Source organism: Callithrix jacchus, chromosome 10 (genome assembly GCF_049354715.1).
Source record: "Callithrix jacchus isolate 240 chromosome 10, calJac240_pri, whole genome shotgun sequence".
NCBI lineage: Eukaryota > Metazoa > Chordata > Mammalia > Primates > Cebidae > Callithrix > Callithrix jacchus.
Genome location: NC_133511.1, coordinates 47,544,822 through 47,562,924, shown reverse-complemented (window position 1 = coordinate 47,562,924; position 18,103 = coordinate 47,544,822). Strand labels below are relative to the sequence as shown.

At 41.6% G+C, this 18,103-nt stretch overlaps 1 protein-coding gene and 1 long non-coding RNA gene across 10 annotated transcripts in view; one reads left to right on the top strand and one right to left on the bottom strand.

The window, feature by feature from the left end:
* FAT3 (FAT atypical cadherin 3) overlaps positions 1-18,103 on the top strand; it is a 677,903-nt gene that overhangs the window by 646,860 nt on the left and 12,940 nt on the right. For all 9 annotated transcript variants that reach the window (XM_078339978.1, XM_035265268.3, XM_078339977.1 and 6 more), the window contains 2 exons: positions 3,628-4,096; positions 17,080-17,233. In XM_078339978.1, coding sequence (XP_078196104.1) covers positions 3,628-4,096; positions 17,080-17,233 — 623 coding nt within the window. The remainder of the gene's footprint in view (positions 1-3,627; positions 4,097-17,079; positions 17,234-18,103) is intronic.
* The window catches only part of LOC118145760 (uncharacterized), a 29,223-nt gene that overhangs the window by 7,764 nt on the left and 3,356 nt on the right, over positions 1-18,103 (bottom strand). Inside the window, exon 2 of the long non-coding RNA XR_008475106.2 lies at positions 9,975-10,039. This is a non-coding gene — a long non-coding RNA (uncharacterized LOC118145760). The remainder of the gene's footprint in view (positions 1-9,974; positions 10,040-18,103) is intronic.

Below are 18,103 nucleotides of genomic sequence, written 5' to 3'. Positions count from 1 at the left end.
GTAGGCTCTGCTGGGTTGTCAAGAACGCCATCCCATTGCTACATAGGCTTCCTGTGTTTTTCTTAAAACACTACTCCAGTCGCACCCCTCTAGTGGTGGGTTGTACCCTTCCTCCACTGGGCTGGATCATTCAGGGTTCATCTCAGACTGTGGCACTGGCTGCGCAACCCGCCACAGTCAGAGCTTCAGCCCTCTGGGGTTTTGCGGGAGGGTAGGGACCCACCCAGCCGCACCCGGCCAACTCCCCTTTCAGCTTCCTCTCTCTCCGGTCATGGGGTAGGGCCCGCCCAGCTGCTCCTGCTTATAGCTCCCCCTCTCTCCGGGAGGGGTGAGGGGGCGATAGCTCAGTTCATAGGCTCTTATTTAACTCCGTGCTTGTAAATCCTGGCGCTTGACTGGCAAAGAGCCCCTGTGCTGTGTATTGCTGAGCCTTTGGGGGAAGCACTGTATCTGGACCAGAGTGCCAGAGGGGAAGCCTCCGACTCACCAGTCAGATGCACTTTCTGGGTGAAGCAGCACTCCTCCCCGCCTTGGTCTGCCCTGAGTGGGCTTTGCTGACCATCAGACCAGACCCATTGAAATGCACCTGGTACTTCGGTTGGAGCTAGGAGATCTCTGGATTTCTGCTTCTCTTGCTGGGTGTTGTGCGCTGGAGTTGTGTCTAAGCGGCCATCTTGAATCTCTAGCTGGGCCAGGTTCTGCAGCCAAATCTCCTCCGCACCATGCGGGAGGCTAATCTCCGAGGCCCACAGGGAGAGGGCAGACCAGCGCCAGCCCTCTCATGGACTCTGAATGCCATCTGAATACATGCCTTCCTGTCCTTGTCCTCTGCTCCTGTCAAGGGACATGTGCCCCTCACTCCTCCCACTCCTGCTGGCCAGGCAGGCTCAGGCCCAGTGCTAGGCTGCCCCATGTGCCCTGGAGCCCAGTGACCAGAGGCGCCATGGAGTTGCATGCACTAGAAACTCCAAGGTAGGGCTTCTTAGAACTCTGATTTCTTGTCTCCCAAGCTCCATGCTACTAAAGATTTCGAAATGATCCTGGGAATCTAAATATTTTATGACATTAGGGCAACACTCTCTAAATTATGTTTTTCATTAAATTACCTAGCTACTCCCCAACCTCACAAAATCATTTCAGTATCGTTGCTAGACTTTTCTCACAGTTTCATGCACACCTCAGTTTCTATTAAAATAGCTTCCCCTCTGATTTAAGAAAGCTTCATGGTCTTAAAGAAGACTCTTAAAACTAGGTGAACCCTATACCGGAGACAGAAGGATTAAATGTGATCAGAATACATTTTATGATATGAAAGAACATAGACATGAAAAGACAAAGTGTTCTTTTCCTTCTCTGGCATAATATACCTGTGCAATAGCAAAAGATGATTAACCTTTCACAAGGTAACATTTGGCATCAGCATTCTAGCTTGTCACAGAAACAAAGCTGGTAATTTGAACCTCCTGGAATTTTGACGATCCAAATGATTGTAAAACGGTGAGAATCTCATAGGCATCTGGCTTCCTTCATTCAGCAATGTTGCTGCTATTATTTTTGCAACAGAAAATAAAAAGCAAGCTTGATCATATTTTGTTAGTATAATTTTATGTTCCTCAGTTATAGAACTCTGATACATTTGAGTACACCAGAGTCCTGTCATTCTTCCTGGTGAAAATGTAACTTGGTGATTATTCAAAGAGGTAGGAGGTGGGGGTGAAAGGGGAGAATTAATGAAGTAATATATTAATTGAACATCTTTTTATAAAAACTTAGATAAATTGCACTCACCAATTTTTTGTAATAGACTGAGGACACCAGTTTGTAGCCACAGAGAAAAATAGCAGGTGGACTATGCCAGAAGAAGGTATGCCCCAAAGTCACATTTGATGATTTATTAATTACTTTACATTGAAATACAAATATGGAAATTATCCAGGAGTCGCCATGGAGCAAGTATTCTGGTATGATTTACAATACTTATTCAATTTTGCTGAACCAAAACAAATGACAAAAATGATAGCTTAAGATTATACATAAGGCCGGGCACAGTGGCTCACACCTGTAATCCAAGCACTTTGGGAGGCTGAGGTAGGTGGATCACAAGGTCTGGAGATCAAGATAATCCTGGCCACCCTGATCAAACCCCTTCTCTACTACAAAGACAAAAAGTTAGCTGGGCATGGTGGCTCGTGCCTATAATCCCAGCTACTCAGGAGGCTGAGGCAGGACAATCGCTTGAACCAGGGAGTCACAAGTTGGAGTGAGCTGAGACCGTGCCACTGCACTGCAGTCTGACTACAGAGCGAGACTGTCTTAAACAAAAAAAAGTACACATGAAAGATCACTGAAAAGAACAAACACTTGTGTTCAGTCCTTTCATATTTGCACATTTGCATTACAGAGAAGAATATGTATGTCTTAACTGTGATGTGGCTAACCATTCTGCAGTGTGTACAGTAGCCTTGTACAATAAGCCAGAGCAGTTCTCTCTGCTCTCCAGACCCACACCCAGAGGGGCCAGACCATTCTCTCCAGGTGACCTGGATGGTACATGACAAAGCCTGAATTTAATTCAGCATTCCAAAATTCCCACAGCTCTGTCTGCTTCACAAAGCCCCCTGCCTTCTAGATACATAGGTTTATGTGGCATGACCTATGGAATTTTATGCAGAATGAAGAACATGGAGCTACAAAGGCAAAAATGAGTCCCTAACAATTTGGTTGCCTCTACTGAAGCACAGAGAAATTCACCATGTGTGAGAATGAGAGGTGCTATAATAATCCCTAATAGGTCTATTATGAGCTAAACATGTTTCACAAAGACTGCTTCAGTCTATTTCTGTGAATTCATTTTTTCTCTATACCCCCTTGGCTGTTTGTCACCTGGAAGCTCTGTGTTGTCCTGTCATTTCCTTTCCTTTTTTCTTTTCCTGACTAGTGTCTTACCTGCACAGAACTATGAATACTAACTGATCAGTGTTACCTGCATGACTGAGGCACTGGCCTCCACAAGGTCAGCTGGATCATAGACATAGGCCAGAAAAGCTTTCGTTTCACAATTTCTGGCTGTGAATCACTTCATGACCCACATAAATTTCTAGAAACATAAGTATTTGTGTGATTATTTGATTAATGGCCATCTACCCTATGAGACTGTCAGCCACATGCGGGCAGAGATAACTACTTGCTCAGATGGACTCACACTTAATACACTGCTTAGCATATAGATGTTCAATAAATGCTAATAAGCTCACAGAAATCATTCCTGTGGTGGTAAGGACTAAGAAGGGTACAGAGAGTAAACATACCCCTAAACCAGATATTGCTGGGAATTTTAAAGGTGAAAGACCCCGAGAGTAGAAACATTCTTAAATATAATAGTGGGAATATGAGATGTACCCATATTACTAATCACAAGATTTGTGAAATATAAGCCATGCATTTACATGGCAGGTAAGGGGGAGGCAGAGTCGTTAAAAGTCAAACCATAACAGATATATAAGTAAAGCAAAAGCCATGTCCACCTTCCAGCCTTCTTGTCAAGCCCCAGGGAGTCAGGAGAAGGGTATAAGGAACATATTGCCAGTTGCATATTGAAAAGTGTTTCACTGTTGTTTCCCTGCGCAGATTGTGGATGGCAAGCTGTGGTTCCAGCTGGACTGTGGCAGTGGCCCCGGAATCTTGGGGATCTCAGGCCGTGCTGTCAATGACGGGAGCTGGCACTCAGTCTTCCTGGAGCTCAACCGCAATTTCACAAGCCTGTCCCTAGATGACAGCTACGTGGAGCGGCGCAGGGCGCCCCTCTACTTCCAGACGCTGAGCACCGAGAGTAGCATCTACTTCGGCGCCCTGGTGCAAGCAGATAACATCCGCAGCCTGACAGACACGCGAGTTACGCAGGTGCTCAGCGGCTTTCAGGGCTGCCTGGACTCAGTGATACTGAATAATAATGAGCTGCCCCTGCAGAACAAGCGCAGCAGCTTCGCGGAGGTGGTGGGCCTGACCGAGCTGAAGCTGGGCTGCGTGCTCTACCCGGACGCCTGCGAGCGCAGCCCATGCCAGCATGGGGGCAGCTGTACTGGCCTGCCGTCCGGGGGTGAGTGTGGCTACACTGGCCTGGGGGTTTGAGGAGAGGGGGAATGAACTGCAGGGCAATCCCTGCCCTCCCAATGCAAGGACGCTGCTAGAGAGGAATACTCACACCCAAGATGCTCACCAAGCTTCTTAATCCGCTTTAGGGAAGTCTCATACTTAACAGTTATAGGAGTTTCCAGTTTTGCCAATCATTTGCAGCTTCCCATAGGTGTGGTACAGTGCAGAGGCACAGGGGCCCAGAGATACCGTCAACTCTGCCCTCTACCCTGTCCATCCCCTGGTCTTTCAAGCCTCAGGAGGTTGAGTGAATAGGACCCCCTTTTAAATATGCCTTCATTGGCAGGGCACAGTGGCTCATGCCTGTAATCCCAGCACTTCGGGAGGCTGAGGCAGGTGGATCACCTTAGGTCAGGAGTTCAAGACCAGCCTGACCAACATGGAGAAACCTTGTCTCTACTGGGCATGGTGGCAGGTACCGGTAATCCCAGCTACTCAGGAGGCCAAGGCAGGAGAATCACTTGAACTCGGGAGGCGGAGGTTGTGGTGAGCTGAGATCATGCCTTTGCACTCCAGCCTGGGCAACAGGAGTCAAACTCAGTCTTAAATAAATAAATATGGCTTCATGAGCCACCTGCATGTCACTGTAGAATGATAGTAGCACTGAGTTATGACACCCACGCACATGAAATTGCTGACCAGACAGACATACAACCCCTCTAGAAGCTAAAGCTTACTAGAAGCTGTCCCCCAGGAATAGGAGATCTGGGAACATACTTCTGCAATGTGTGCATTAAAAATACGTCGTTACGGCTTTACAAAGGAGTAGAAAGTCAAGAATAGGGAGAAGGAATTTACATAAAATCTCAGGACAGATAAGCAGGCAATGAAGGCATGATGCTTTACTCTAATATTTTCCCCCCACAAAGTACATCATATAGAAAAGGAGAGTAGGAACACAAACAGAAAAGGATTTATAAAGAGTTTCTTTTGTTTGAGGGAGAAGCCAAGATTATTTAAGTCCTAGGAGTCTAGAGAGAAAAGAGTCCCTGACTTTACGGAGATGCAGTATCTGTGTTGATGTAAACTAGGTCAGGCGTGCTCCCCGTTGAAGGCTTGCCACCTCCCAGCAGCCCAACCACCGATTGTACTTCAGCCCCTTTGCAGAGTCGCTCAGCAGTCGTGTGATTAGCAAATTTAAACCTTCCTCACAAATCATTTAGAGACTCTGCTGTGCACATTACCATCTAACGTTCCTGAAACCCAACTCCAAATTTAGAGTCCATTTTATTATTAGAATGTTATAAACTGTCCGTGAAATGATGCACAGTCGAAATACAGACACCAAAGTTGTTTAGACTTGCATATGTTACTACCACAATGAGGGCCAAGTACCCTGGGGGAAAATTTCTGTCGTCTCGATTTAAGAAATCTATTTGCTGTTTTTACTGTCTCAGCAGTATATGTAAATAAAGGGTTGTTATGGTGCCATAATTCCCAAATGATGGGCAGTAACTATACTTCAGTGGTTCTATAAACCAGCCCATTATGACAAGTCATGGCCAGTTTTTCACCAGGCAAAACAATTCTGCTAGTGTGAGCCATCTACAATATATAAAAGGAGCATATAATTAAACTGGGTTGAAATAGAACACCACTCCATGTCAAATGCTGGGTACACAGCCACAAATTGTAACATACTTTTAACAATGGCAGGACATTGTTTTGGCTGGCAGAGCTGTGGGCTTCCACCATGGATTATCTTTAAAATAATAATCATCATCACTGTATGAGGGAAAGACTAGGGAATCTTGCTTTTCAGTGTGCATTTTAATTTTTTTTTTTTAGTTGCATGAAATCCTTTAGCTACGTATTCAGTGGAAGTATGTTAATTAAATGGCTATGACCCACATGGGAAACAGCAATTTTCTCTATTTTTAAATCTCTTCATGTAACCAAAATTTCAGCACTGATGACCCACTTGCCATATACTTTTTATATAACCTAGAGAATGTGTCTTGCCCTCCCTGGGGCCCCAGCCTGGCCTATAGAGCACATTCTCCCATCTACCTCTTTGTCTCCCTGTTCCCTGCTTCCTTCTGTGATTGGGCATTGGATCAGGATTCTACAACAGGTATGCTTTCTTCCAGGGTGAAACAGCCTCCTGTCCAAGTTTTTCTTCTGTCTTTGGGGGGGTTATGTTTTCCTAAAATGAGGATGTATCTTTCCTCACCTTCGTCTACACAGTTCCCTTCTCACAGGCCTGCCACCTCTTTTCCGTTGAGGGAGCCTTGCAGCCCACACCAAGGCTACTCCTGAGCCTAGCCATGGGTTCTGATCTTAGTAGACACCCAGACATGATTCCACATGGGGGAGTTTGGGACTCTCATCCACAACAGTACTTGCTACTCACTAGGAGATCCAAGAAATCCAGGACATCTATTGCTTTCTTGGGGAACCAAGGGCAAAAGATTCCTCTTCTGATGTGTGAGGAGGTATCTGCCTCTTCTTGGCCATAGGGGTGAAGCCTTGGCTTCTAAGGAAAGCAGAAAGTGAACCCATTTTCTTGTTCCTATTATCTGTTTATATCATTATCAACAGTGGAATTTTTGCTAGGTTTTTTATCCTATCTGCAAATTCTTTAAATTGGTGCCAAGTAGGGGAGAGGAAAAAGGCAAGAATAGAATTAAAATTTGGCCTTTACTTTGTATCTGTGAAACTATGTAGCTAATTATAAGGTTACTTAAAAGAAAAATCCTCTGAGTTGTCAGTTATAGGTTAGAAAGAACAGTAAAATGGAGTCTTTAATGAAAGTATTTATGCCTTCAAGAATTCCCTCTGGCTGCCAGGGAAGTCTAATCACAGGAAGAGACAGTGTTGCACCCCCAAATCAGACTAGGATGCGTGAAGTCTTCCAAGAAGACATTTGGGATAGAGATAGTAGAGTGGGGAGCTTGAAATCAGACTCCTGCACATGAAACTGATGATAACAAAAGTTAATTGTTTGAACATTTTCTGTTGTTTGGACCCTGTACTATCTGTTGCTCTAAAATTTCAGGATACATATTTGAGCATAAAGCATCCTCTTGACCACTGAAGAACTCTGGAATATTGGTCATTGGTTCTCATGGTAGCAAACTCCCCTCTCAAACAGTGGCTATCCTACTACAATCAGAATTGTTAAAGCCGTCAACACACATCAAGAAGCATTTCTCTTTCAGGGATGCAGGATTCTGCCTCAGCCACCTCTGAGCCCAATCAAAACCCTTGGTGTGAAAGTCAAGGAAGCCAAGACTACTAGCTTGGAATGACATGGTCAGCAGGTTTGATCAGTATTATAAGTCTTGCTGTCCCAGGAACAGGCCATAGGAATCTCAGGGGATTCAGATCCCAGAACACTGACTTGTAATAAGAGTATAAATATGACTCTATAAACCAACCACAGAGAGAAGGCTCTCAGTACAGCCTTAAAATTATATGTATTTCATAAACATGAAATGGAAATAGCAACCACTGTGGAGAAGCAATGGCTAGGTCCCATTGTGATCCCTGTATTTCCAGATGCAGTGGGCAGGAATCAGCCCAATGTCTGAATAATACCAGCACCCACATTCTGAGTAAGGAGTACTCAGTCCTCCATGCCTTATCATGCTTAGTTCAAGCCCATTAATGGAAAACACATTTGAAGCCAGCCAGTCACCATGCCACAAATAGTCACTCAGACAGCACTACATAAAACTAGAAGCCTAACTCCTGAAATGGAAACTTGAGGAAATTCAAGAGCTGCTGCTTCTCAGACTCTTACTATGTGCTTGGTACTGTGGTAAGTGCTTCCCTTGAAAGTACTTATGCCCTGGAACATTTAATTCTCACCACAATACTTTGAGGTCAATACTATTCCTCTTTCCCTTCCTACCCACCCTCATTTTACAGATTAAAAAAAAAAATAGGCCAGAGAGGCAAAGTCCATAGCCTGCCATCACATAGCTAGTAAAGTGGTGAAAGCACACTGGCTGGCTGCAGTGGCTCACAGCTGTAATCCCAGAGATCCGGGAGGCCGATTCAAGGTTATAGTGAGCTATGATCATACTACTGCACTCCAGCCTGAACGACGGGGCACCACCTTTTCTCTAAGCAAAAAACAAAAACTAGTTTCTCAAAACAATACATAATGGAGTTGGTTTATATTTTTTTCCTTGAAAATGCAATGGTTTAAAAAAAATAAAATAAAATACCTTTTAAAAAGTGGGGAAGATGGGATTTTATCCAGGTTTGTGGACTCCTTCCCCATCAGCCTATACTCTTAACCCTTGCTACTAAAGTGTGTTCCAGAGACCAACAGCATTGGCCTCATGGGGAATGTTGGAAAGGCAGCATCTCAGATCCTGCCCCTCATCCACAAAATCTGAATCTGTATTTTAACAAGATCCCTGGGTGATATAATGATTTATCTCCCTGTCTCTGAACTGCCCTGATTCCTGGGGAAACTGACTTTGTTTTTTATACTGTGTATAGTGGTTCTCAAACTCTGAGATGCATCAGCATCACCTAAGGACCTCGTTAAAATGAGACCTTATTATAGAAGACTCTTAATTGCTAATGAAAAGTGAGAATCTATTTACTTGCCTCCAGTATTTGCTGTCTACATCAGGAACTTTCTGCTAGGTCACTGAATCCTATTTGCAAACTTCTGAACTGTGCTACCAGGAAAATTTATCAGTGGAAATTTCAGGGGAAACTAACATACAGAATCTGAATTGACAAGAGTAGAATTCAGGCATCTGTTTTTAACAAGCCTCCAAGGAGTTTCTCTGCACATCCATTGCTTAAGAACCACTGACATTTGGGAATCCTGAAAACTCTATTTGAAGAAATGCAAGTCAGTGGATTCCAGGAGAGGTAAACAGACATAGGATATTCAGGAATTGAGAGCCAGATGCATAGCCTGCACTTTAAAAAAAATTGGTAGAAAGGTAGAGTTTTGTACCCTAGTCACAAGATTGGGGTTACTCTGAGCTCCCTTCAAAGGTAAGAGTAATAGTGTCTGCCACTCCCTCTAAGCAATTGTGAGTATTCAGCCTGTCAAGTCGCATGAAACAACTAGTTCTTGGATGTTGCAAATACTTTGCTTAAAAGTTTTCAGTAACACTTTGTTGCTACTTTGAATCATGTTTTTCTGAGTACTTTGTGTCCCTAACTTGCAAGAACCTAGATAAATTTAGTCCATCAGACTTTAATGAAGTGCCTGCTTGGCGCTGAGCTCTGTGTTGAATTCTGGGTCTTACTGCTTTCTGTGTGACCAGTGGATGCCACTGATGTGGCCTCCCTCTCCTCATAGCTGCTTTAAGAGAATTAAACAGGGTTCCCATACATACTCCACCCACTGGAAGGGAGATGTCAAACTCCCAGTAAATATGCTGTGGTCATAATTTGGCTGAGCTTTTCGGCTCAAGGAAAAAAGCTTTCCTGGGTGAGTATCTTCTAAATACTGACTAAATCTTATATTTTTTGTACCCTGGAAAAACTTCATGGTGACAGCATTAGTAATTATAAACACTAATAGAAAAGCTCAAACCCTAAAGTAGGTTCTGTGCAGATACATACCAGAAGGTGAGAATTTACTGTGTGGCTAATGTTAACACATTTAAAGTTTCCAGGTATATTGGGCTTGGCCCAATACACAATATATATATGAGCCAGCTTTCCTAGGGAAAAAGTCTCACCTTCAAATTTTTTTTATTTTACAAGGCCTAAAGGTGTTGAATGTACCCTGCTTGGTGAAAGACAGAAGTCAGAATAACTAAAAGTTGAAATGGCAAAGTAATTTCACCTGCCGCGGAGCTCATTGTCACTCGTCGTTAGCATCTCACATGATAACTTACCCACCAGTTTTCTCATAATTGAGATTCACATGGACTAGAGGTTTGGATGTTTCCCAGTCTTCAGCCTGAAAGTAGAATTTAAAAACTCCCATGATTTCCAGTTGTTTGGTTTATGTGCAATACAGAGAGGAAGCTGATTTCAGGATCTATAGTAATTACAATAATTACAACAATAAAGCACCTAATGTGTGCTGCATTGTGGTTTGTGAATCCAGGAACCTTATTATTCCCAATGAAATGAGTATTAGTTTCATTTATCAGATAAAATAAGGAAGTTCCTAGAGGTCAAGCCATGGTCACTCCCAGCTGGTGGGTCACAGCCAGAACCTAAACTTGTACCCAGGCCTCCCACCATATCACAGCCGCCTCCCCAAGTCATGTAAATGAAATCTAATTCAGCAAGCATAGTGGTTGGTGCTGACTTTAGATCCCAAGTGCTAGTTACACATTTGTCATTATTTCTATCTTTGTACAGCAGGCAGATGTTCCCTTATCAAGGCAGCCAAACCTGATTAGAATGATGTTCACCTACACTGGCAAGCAGGGTAGAAAGTTCAAACCATAACCTGGATGAATCAGGTTGGAAAATGACTAAGTCCAAAGAGTAAGACAGGAAGTATCCTGATGATTTGTCTACACAGCCCAAATTAATGCTATAATTGCTTATACCACTTCTGTTTTTGCATTTAATAGGTTTTGCAATGCTTTTCTTTGATCAAGGAAAGGAGGATTCATTTTAACTTTGTCTGGGCGCAGATTTCAAAACCATCTGTATCTGCTATAACTAGAAGGATTGTAAACAGAAACACAGCTTTGAGGCAAGGCTTAAAAATACACTTCTCATTTTGCCACGATTTGAGGGGAAAGAAGCTCTGACTTTTTGGTACATGTATCTCCACATTAGTAGGACCATTTCCTTTCTAAAATCTAAGAACTGGCATACAGTGCATCTGCCACTCATTGACAGTGTAACCTTGCGAAGCCCATCTTATTGAAGTTTCAGTTTCCTCTCTTATAACTATGAAAACAAAACTTATGGCATAGGGTTATTCTAAGAATTAAATGAGATAGAATACACAGAAAGTCTTTAGAATTTTTCCCACCATGTAAGCTATTCTTGTTATTTCCTTATTTGATATTCTCCCTTCTGAACAAGGAAAAAAATCAGTTTAAGAATACATTGAGATTAACCATTGATATTTTTCTTTCCCATACACAAAAATGTTACATATTTGTGATCAAAAAATGCCTAGATCTCTCTTAGAATATCATTCCCTTTGTGTTTTATAGCAACATACAGTAACGCTTGGGAAGAACAGAAACTTTTTATTCTATTATCTGTACTATTTAATGTTGATTTGGTTCCCAGGAGTGTCTGGATTGTCCATCTCACTGTATCTTATGTGCCTCCTGGAAACTGATGTCAAGTAACACAAGCTCTTCTTTCTTATCCCTAAGAAGTAATGAGCTCCAGCTCAGTGACAAGTTCTAATACCAATACAGTAACGTATAAAGATTTGAGAATCATAAAGCCTAGAGTCCAGTTTAAACTCAGTCTCTTACTAGTATATGACCTTGAACAAACAGCTTAACCTCTCCAGCACCCCATGGAGTTGGGATGTTAATGAGGCCTCTTCTCTTTCCTTCCTAGTATCATTATGTTCCTTCATAGAGTTACTGAACGTGATTTTAAAACACTAAAGCATTAGATTAGTTAATAACATTATGGCTACTAGTGAGTGATACTAATTATTGATATTTTTAAAATTATGAATAATACAGCTCGTACCAGGATAATGAAACTAAATATTTTGTGCGAATAGGTGAATTTTCATAAACAAGTCATTTCACCAAGGCTCAAAAATAGAAATCACTCTTTTTTCATTAAAGAAAGTAATTGACTACTTTTTTAAAATTCCAAGGTTTTTCCCTCTTATTGTGTTTATATAAAACTCCTCCAAATTTAAATTTCTAAAAGCAAGATTTCTTCCAAAGGACTTCCGCCTCCTTTGCCCCATGGGTTTGCAATCATAAGATTGCTGCTGTTTTTGATAAACAGAGAGGCTAATGAAGTGTGGCTGTTAGAAATACAGGTCAGGACAATACTGAACAGTTCAGGACAATACTGAACTGAACCCAGCCAGACTGCCTGGGTTCAAATCCACACCAACTTTGTGACCATGACAAAGCAACCAACTTCTCCGTACTTGGGTTGCCTCTTCTACAGCATGCTTCTAAATGGAGCTTTTCTTTGTATCCCCACTGCCTGCCATAGTCCCTATTCTAAGGGTGTGCTGGTAAACCAGTTCTGATTTGTAGTATTTGCTGATGACTGTGGTGTAATTATTTCCACCATGGCTGATGTCAGGCTACACGTGGTTCAATGACTGACCTGCCACATTCCTGAATATTTAACAGTCACCTCTTGGTGACTGGCATCAGCCACACCACCCTCTGACTTAGACATTCAATCAATATGGATATGTCAGTCAAGCTGGCTGTTGCATCAAGTAGTGCTAGATAGTCCACAAATAATGATGAAAATGACAAGATTCAGAAGGAAACGTGTGTGAGTGAAATTGAGACACTACTTCTAGAGCACTTTTTAAATTTTGATTTTCCAAGGCAGAGACATCAAATTGCTTCTCTGACATCAGATCAAAAATCAGTCTTATGACCTGAGTTAGAATCCAGTTTCCATGATAGTGATTTAAATGTCCCTTAGATCTACACAGCCCCTCCTTGACTCTCCCCTGTCCCCAGGTGCTTCTGATACAGTTTTATCTAAGAAATTGTCAGAGGGTTGCCAAAGAGGAGCTGGAGAGGGAGTTTTCACCGAGTTTACCTACCTTGCCTTGGACTCCCCCCATTCCTAACTTGCCCCCTCATTATTGATGTGCTTTTCTGAGTCCTGTACTGTGGTTGTCTAAGATTATATTCTAAAAGAGAATCTAATTCCTCCTCACAAGTTACTATTTGTCTAAATCACATGTCATCATGGCCAGTGACTAGCCAGGTGACACAAAGAAGCATTTTTCCCAATCCCAGCTGCATTCAACAATTTTCATTTCCATTAAGGTGAGCAATTTCCCAAAATGAAAAAAAATAACTCCAAGTCAGCATAACTTCAAGCAAGCATATCTCTGAGCCTCAGTCTCTTCCCCACTGTGTTTCTTGGCACCAGGAAGGCTGGGGCTACATAGCTTCCTCCACTTGGAAATATATAGCTTTCTCTTGGCTCCCACACCTGCCTCTTGAGGATAAGATTTTCTGTGAACCTATGAACAAACACAATCATTCTTCCTTCTGTACATGGAAGTTATCTGTAACAGGGATTCAGCAAAACATCCATGAGAACATATGCCATTTCAAACTACCTTTTCAACTAACGTATCTATAGAGATCAATCTATATAATCCCAACATCAGACACTGACAACTTTGGAAAAGGAGAAGCCCAAGAGCCCTTCAAGTAAGAGTGAGAATGGTTCTTTGCAATGTTTACCAAAGGTCTTCGATATGGGGAAAGGCTTTTTGGCCACTTCAGGGTAAGGGTGGCATCTTGCTGTTACAACCCCACTACTGTATAAGTAGTTATTTTTAAATGAGTCATAAGCCCATAGAAGTGAGGAGAATGGGGAAGTAGACAACACCAACACAAGTTTGGAGGTGGAAGGCAGAGACAGGTGGTAAGGAAGAGAGAAGAGAAGTCCTTAGAGGACCGAATTCCCAAAAACTCGGGGGACTGAATTCCTTAAGACTCAGGAACTGGAAGCACCAGTTACTTCTGAAGGGGAGGAGATGGGGAGAAAAGCTTAAAATTAGAATTACTGAAAGCGGTTTAGAGGCAGTCAGGATTCAATCTGGATTCCCACCTTCCCTCTGCACAGCCAGACAACTCCTTCCCCGACGCTGTGGTGAAGCCTGCAGATGATGTTGAAATGCAGGATCTCAGGGCTGGAGCACACCTGACGCTGTGCTGCACAGGGGTTAAAGTAAATATGGTGTGCTTATTGGATGCTGAGACTCACAACCACCTGTCCTCTGCCACCACCCAGCCTCCCAGTGTTAGAAACCAGGCCATTACCTTCTCTCTGAACAGATAAGATGAGTCTGGGGAAACTGAGCATTCCAAAGCTACTGACTCAGTTTCACAGTTGCTGAGCCCCATTAATGTGCTCAAAGTTTCTCATCACATTTCTAGTTTTCTATTACTAAACTCTTCAATGTGAACTAATAAACAATGGTTACAAGTAAAGAAATCATCTCACTTGGAAGATAGAGAACGTAATAGAGTTCTTCAGAGAAGCAGAACCAATAGATATATACAGATACTCCTGAGTACATCTCAATAAATTCATCTTAAGTTGGAAATACCTTAAGTAAAAAATATATCTAATACACCTAACCTGAAACACATTTCTACTGAATATATATTCTTTCACACCTTCACAAAAAATCAAAAAATTGTAAGTTGAACAATCGTAAGGCAGAGACCATTTATATATATACATGAGCATGTGCACATACATACATATGGAAAGAAACTAAGCTCAAAGAATTGGCTCATGATCATGTGAGCAGGCTGGCTGGTTGAAAATTCATGTAAGAGTTGATTTTGCAGTCTTGAATTCAAATTCTGCGGAGTAAGCCAGCAGGCTGAAAATTCAGATAAAATTTCTTCTTGTTACAGTCTTGAGGCAGCATTCTTTCTTCATAAGATCTTGAACTGAATGATAAGGCCCACCCAAATTATGGAGAGTAGCATGTTTCATTTAAAGTTAACCGATTATAAATTTTATTATACACAAGTGAGACTGACAGCTACAAACAGAAATAAATTTATAACATCCACAGATACCCAAATACTTTCATAGCAACATCTAGACTAGTATTTGAACAAACATCTGGCTACCCAAGTTGATGCATAAAATTAAATATTACAAGACTAAAACAGAAAAGCAACTTGGAAAAAACTGCAGGGAGAAAACTTCATCAAAGTGTTAATATCCTCAGACAGTTAAGAGAAGATACTGAAACCACAACACAGGAGCAGGATGTTACGTGTTTAAAAAAAAATTAGCACACAATAAAAGTTCTTGCAAAATGACAAATTAATGAAAATCTCAATAAAAGTGAAGGAGATAAACTCTCACAGAAAGTAAAGCAAAACCTCGCAGATGTAACAGAAAAATTAGAGGAAGGTCCAGGAGCTCTGAGATCCAAAAAATAGAAGTTCCATAAAGACAGACAAGAGAAACCAAAGGAAAATAAATTATTTAAGAAGTTTTCCCTAAGTGAAAGCACAAAAATTTCCAGATTGTAAGAGCCCATTGAGTACCCAGTATTGGCTAAAAATAAACCCATATAAAGTACATCATTGCAAAATCTCAGATAATTGGAAGCAAAAAGATCCTCTAAGATGTTAGAGAGGGGGGAAAAAAAAAAAACCAAACATGTCACATACAAACTCCAGGAGCCAAAATGACACTGGATTTCTCAAAAGCAACATGGGGGGGGATTGCTTGTAATTCTTTACACAATCTGTCAAAGAAATGTCAGGTGAAGTAAAGACATGTTCAGCTATGCAAAGTCTCACTGAATTTCCTTCCTATAAACCTTTTGGGGGAAGTAACTGTGGAATGTGTTATGGGAGAACAAACAAACAAGTAGGCAGACAGGTGATATAGGAATCACCACATCCAAAATCGGAGAGCAAGAAAACAGGGCCGGAAGACAACATGCAGGGCGGAGCCAGTCAGGGGGCCTCACGAGAGACTAATTCAGGAGTTGAAAATGCAGGGAAACAGAGACCTGGCTGATGAAGAGTTTCTAGTTAATTTAACAAGCAATATTCAGAAATAAGCAAGCCAAAACATGGGTTTTTTTTTTTTTTTTTTAACTCCAGGGAAAACAAAAATTTATACGTGAATCTCGAATTATGATCAGAGCTAACTACATGGCTTAGCTGCAAAGAAAATTTCATTATCATAATGCAAACGCTGATGGTTTAACCAAAATTACAATATTGCAATGTATTTGGAGATAGGGGTATCACAGAAGAGCTGTTCCTATGTGGTGGGGCTGAAAGTTTGAAATATAAAAGCATGGTGGAAAACCAGTAGAAAATGCCTAAACTAAAAATCACAAAATAGTCAAATGCCACAGAAGGAAATATTGAAATACTAAAAGGGATGCCCAAGTTGCTTCTGTGGAAGTGTAAATGGAGGGGAAGACTGCTATCGGACAAAATAAAACTTATAGAACTACCTTCCTCTTTACCATGTGAGTGTATTTCTTTAATTTAAAAAAACAAATCTTACGGGTTTTTTTTTTTAAGGAGGGTTGAACAGCCTTACTAGTTATTCATCCCTTCCATCTCGATAATGCATCTCGAGAGGTGGACAACACTATTTCCTCTTAGAATCTTACATCTTATAGTAAATGTTCTCTGTAGTGGAAATATTATATTACTACTGATTTCTGCATCATGGGCTTATGAGTAAAGAAAGTGGAAAAAAAATGCGAAAATCAGGATCAGACCAGGGGAGCTGGGTGAATGCCAAAATTCTTTCCATTTCCCTGTGCATTTGCCAATCTGGGGTTCAATCAAGTTGACAAATATCTTTACCTGCTCTCCCCTCATTTCTTCTCTGGATGGGATTTCAGTACTTGGCTAAGGAGAGAGGGCACAACAGATAGGACAGTGGCTCAGGAAAGAAGATAGCATGGTATCAATAGTAAACTACTGCTGTCTGGAAGCATCTGCCTTGTGCAGTAGTGGTGTGGGGGAGAAAGCATCACCCTTTCCATGTTGGGCTCTGCTCTTGCAATCTGTCCCTTGGGTGGGCCTTGTAATTCTCACTAGCATTCATGTGTGTGGTTAATTAGGTGAATTTTTGTGGACTAGCAGGAAATCCAAGCTATAACTTGACATTTTTGTGGCAAGTTATGTTTGAAGCAACCAATTTGCTAATCACCTTTGGAATTTAAGCCCTGCCTAAGATACAGTTCAACAAAGAATTAGGAGGGCATGTTAGGGCTGAGTCCAAGCACTCAGCTTTAGCAGTGGCGTCCATGGCTCATGAGGTCCTCTGTTTCCCCAGGATATCAATGTACCTGTCTCTCACAGTTTACGGGGAGAAACTGTGAATCTGAGATTACAGCCTGCTTTCCAAACCCCTGCCGGAATGGAGGATCCTGCGATCCAATAGGAAACACTTTCATCTGCAATTGTAAAGCTGGGCTCACTGGAGTTACGTAAGTGAGACTATATTAGTGTCTTTCTCTACATCGTTCTTTATTGCTACAACAAACCAGTAAGCAACTAATGGGGATAAAATATTTACCATTAATAGTATAGGCAAAGAGTTAACATCTGCACAATATATATAAGGACTGCTTACAGGTGACTAAAATGTTAACAGGAACAATCTCTGCGTAGTGAGGTCTAGTTTATCAGTAAACTACTCCTGTCTGGAAGCATCTGTCTTGTACAGTAGTAGTGGGGCGGGGGGGTAGCATCATTTTCCCCATCTTAGGCTCTGCTTTTGAAAGCTGTCCTATTTACAATAAATTTACATGTTTTATGTTTCCCTGTATCTTTAAAATTGTGTATGATTACTATGTAGTCCGTAACTAGGGAAAAAAGAAAGTCATTTAGGCCACCTAATATAATTCTGAGGCAGACACAGTACCCATTTCCCCAAAATCCATTAACTGGAGTCTACAGCCTACTGTTTTTTGGTCATTCTGAGCAATTGAAACTGACCTTTCCTTTGCAAACCTTTCTTTCCCTAAGAAATAAGCAAAATTAACTGTTTACTGAAATGAAAGGGATGGTTTAAAATTCCCAGTAAAATGCCACTTTCAGCCTTCCTTGATCATTTTAGAAGCATATATATGTAATCTCAAGCAAGTGATATTGTAATTACAGATCAGTCTTACGTATTCATTAGCGCAAATCTCCCGAGGACTCTACCAGGAAATACTTAGCTGACTTTGAATCGTTGGATGTGATTTAAAGTAATAAAGCAGCATTTATTTTTAAATACTCTGATTCTGACTAATTTCCGACTGACTTCATCTCTATCTGTTCAAATTAGGGACATTTGGCTACATTTTAAAAAG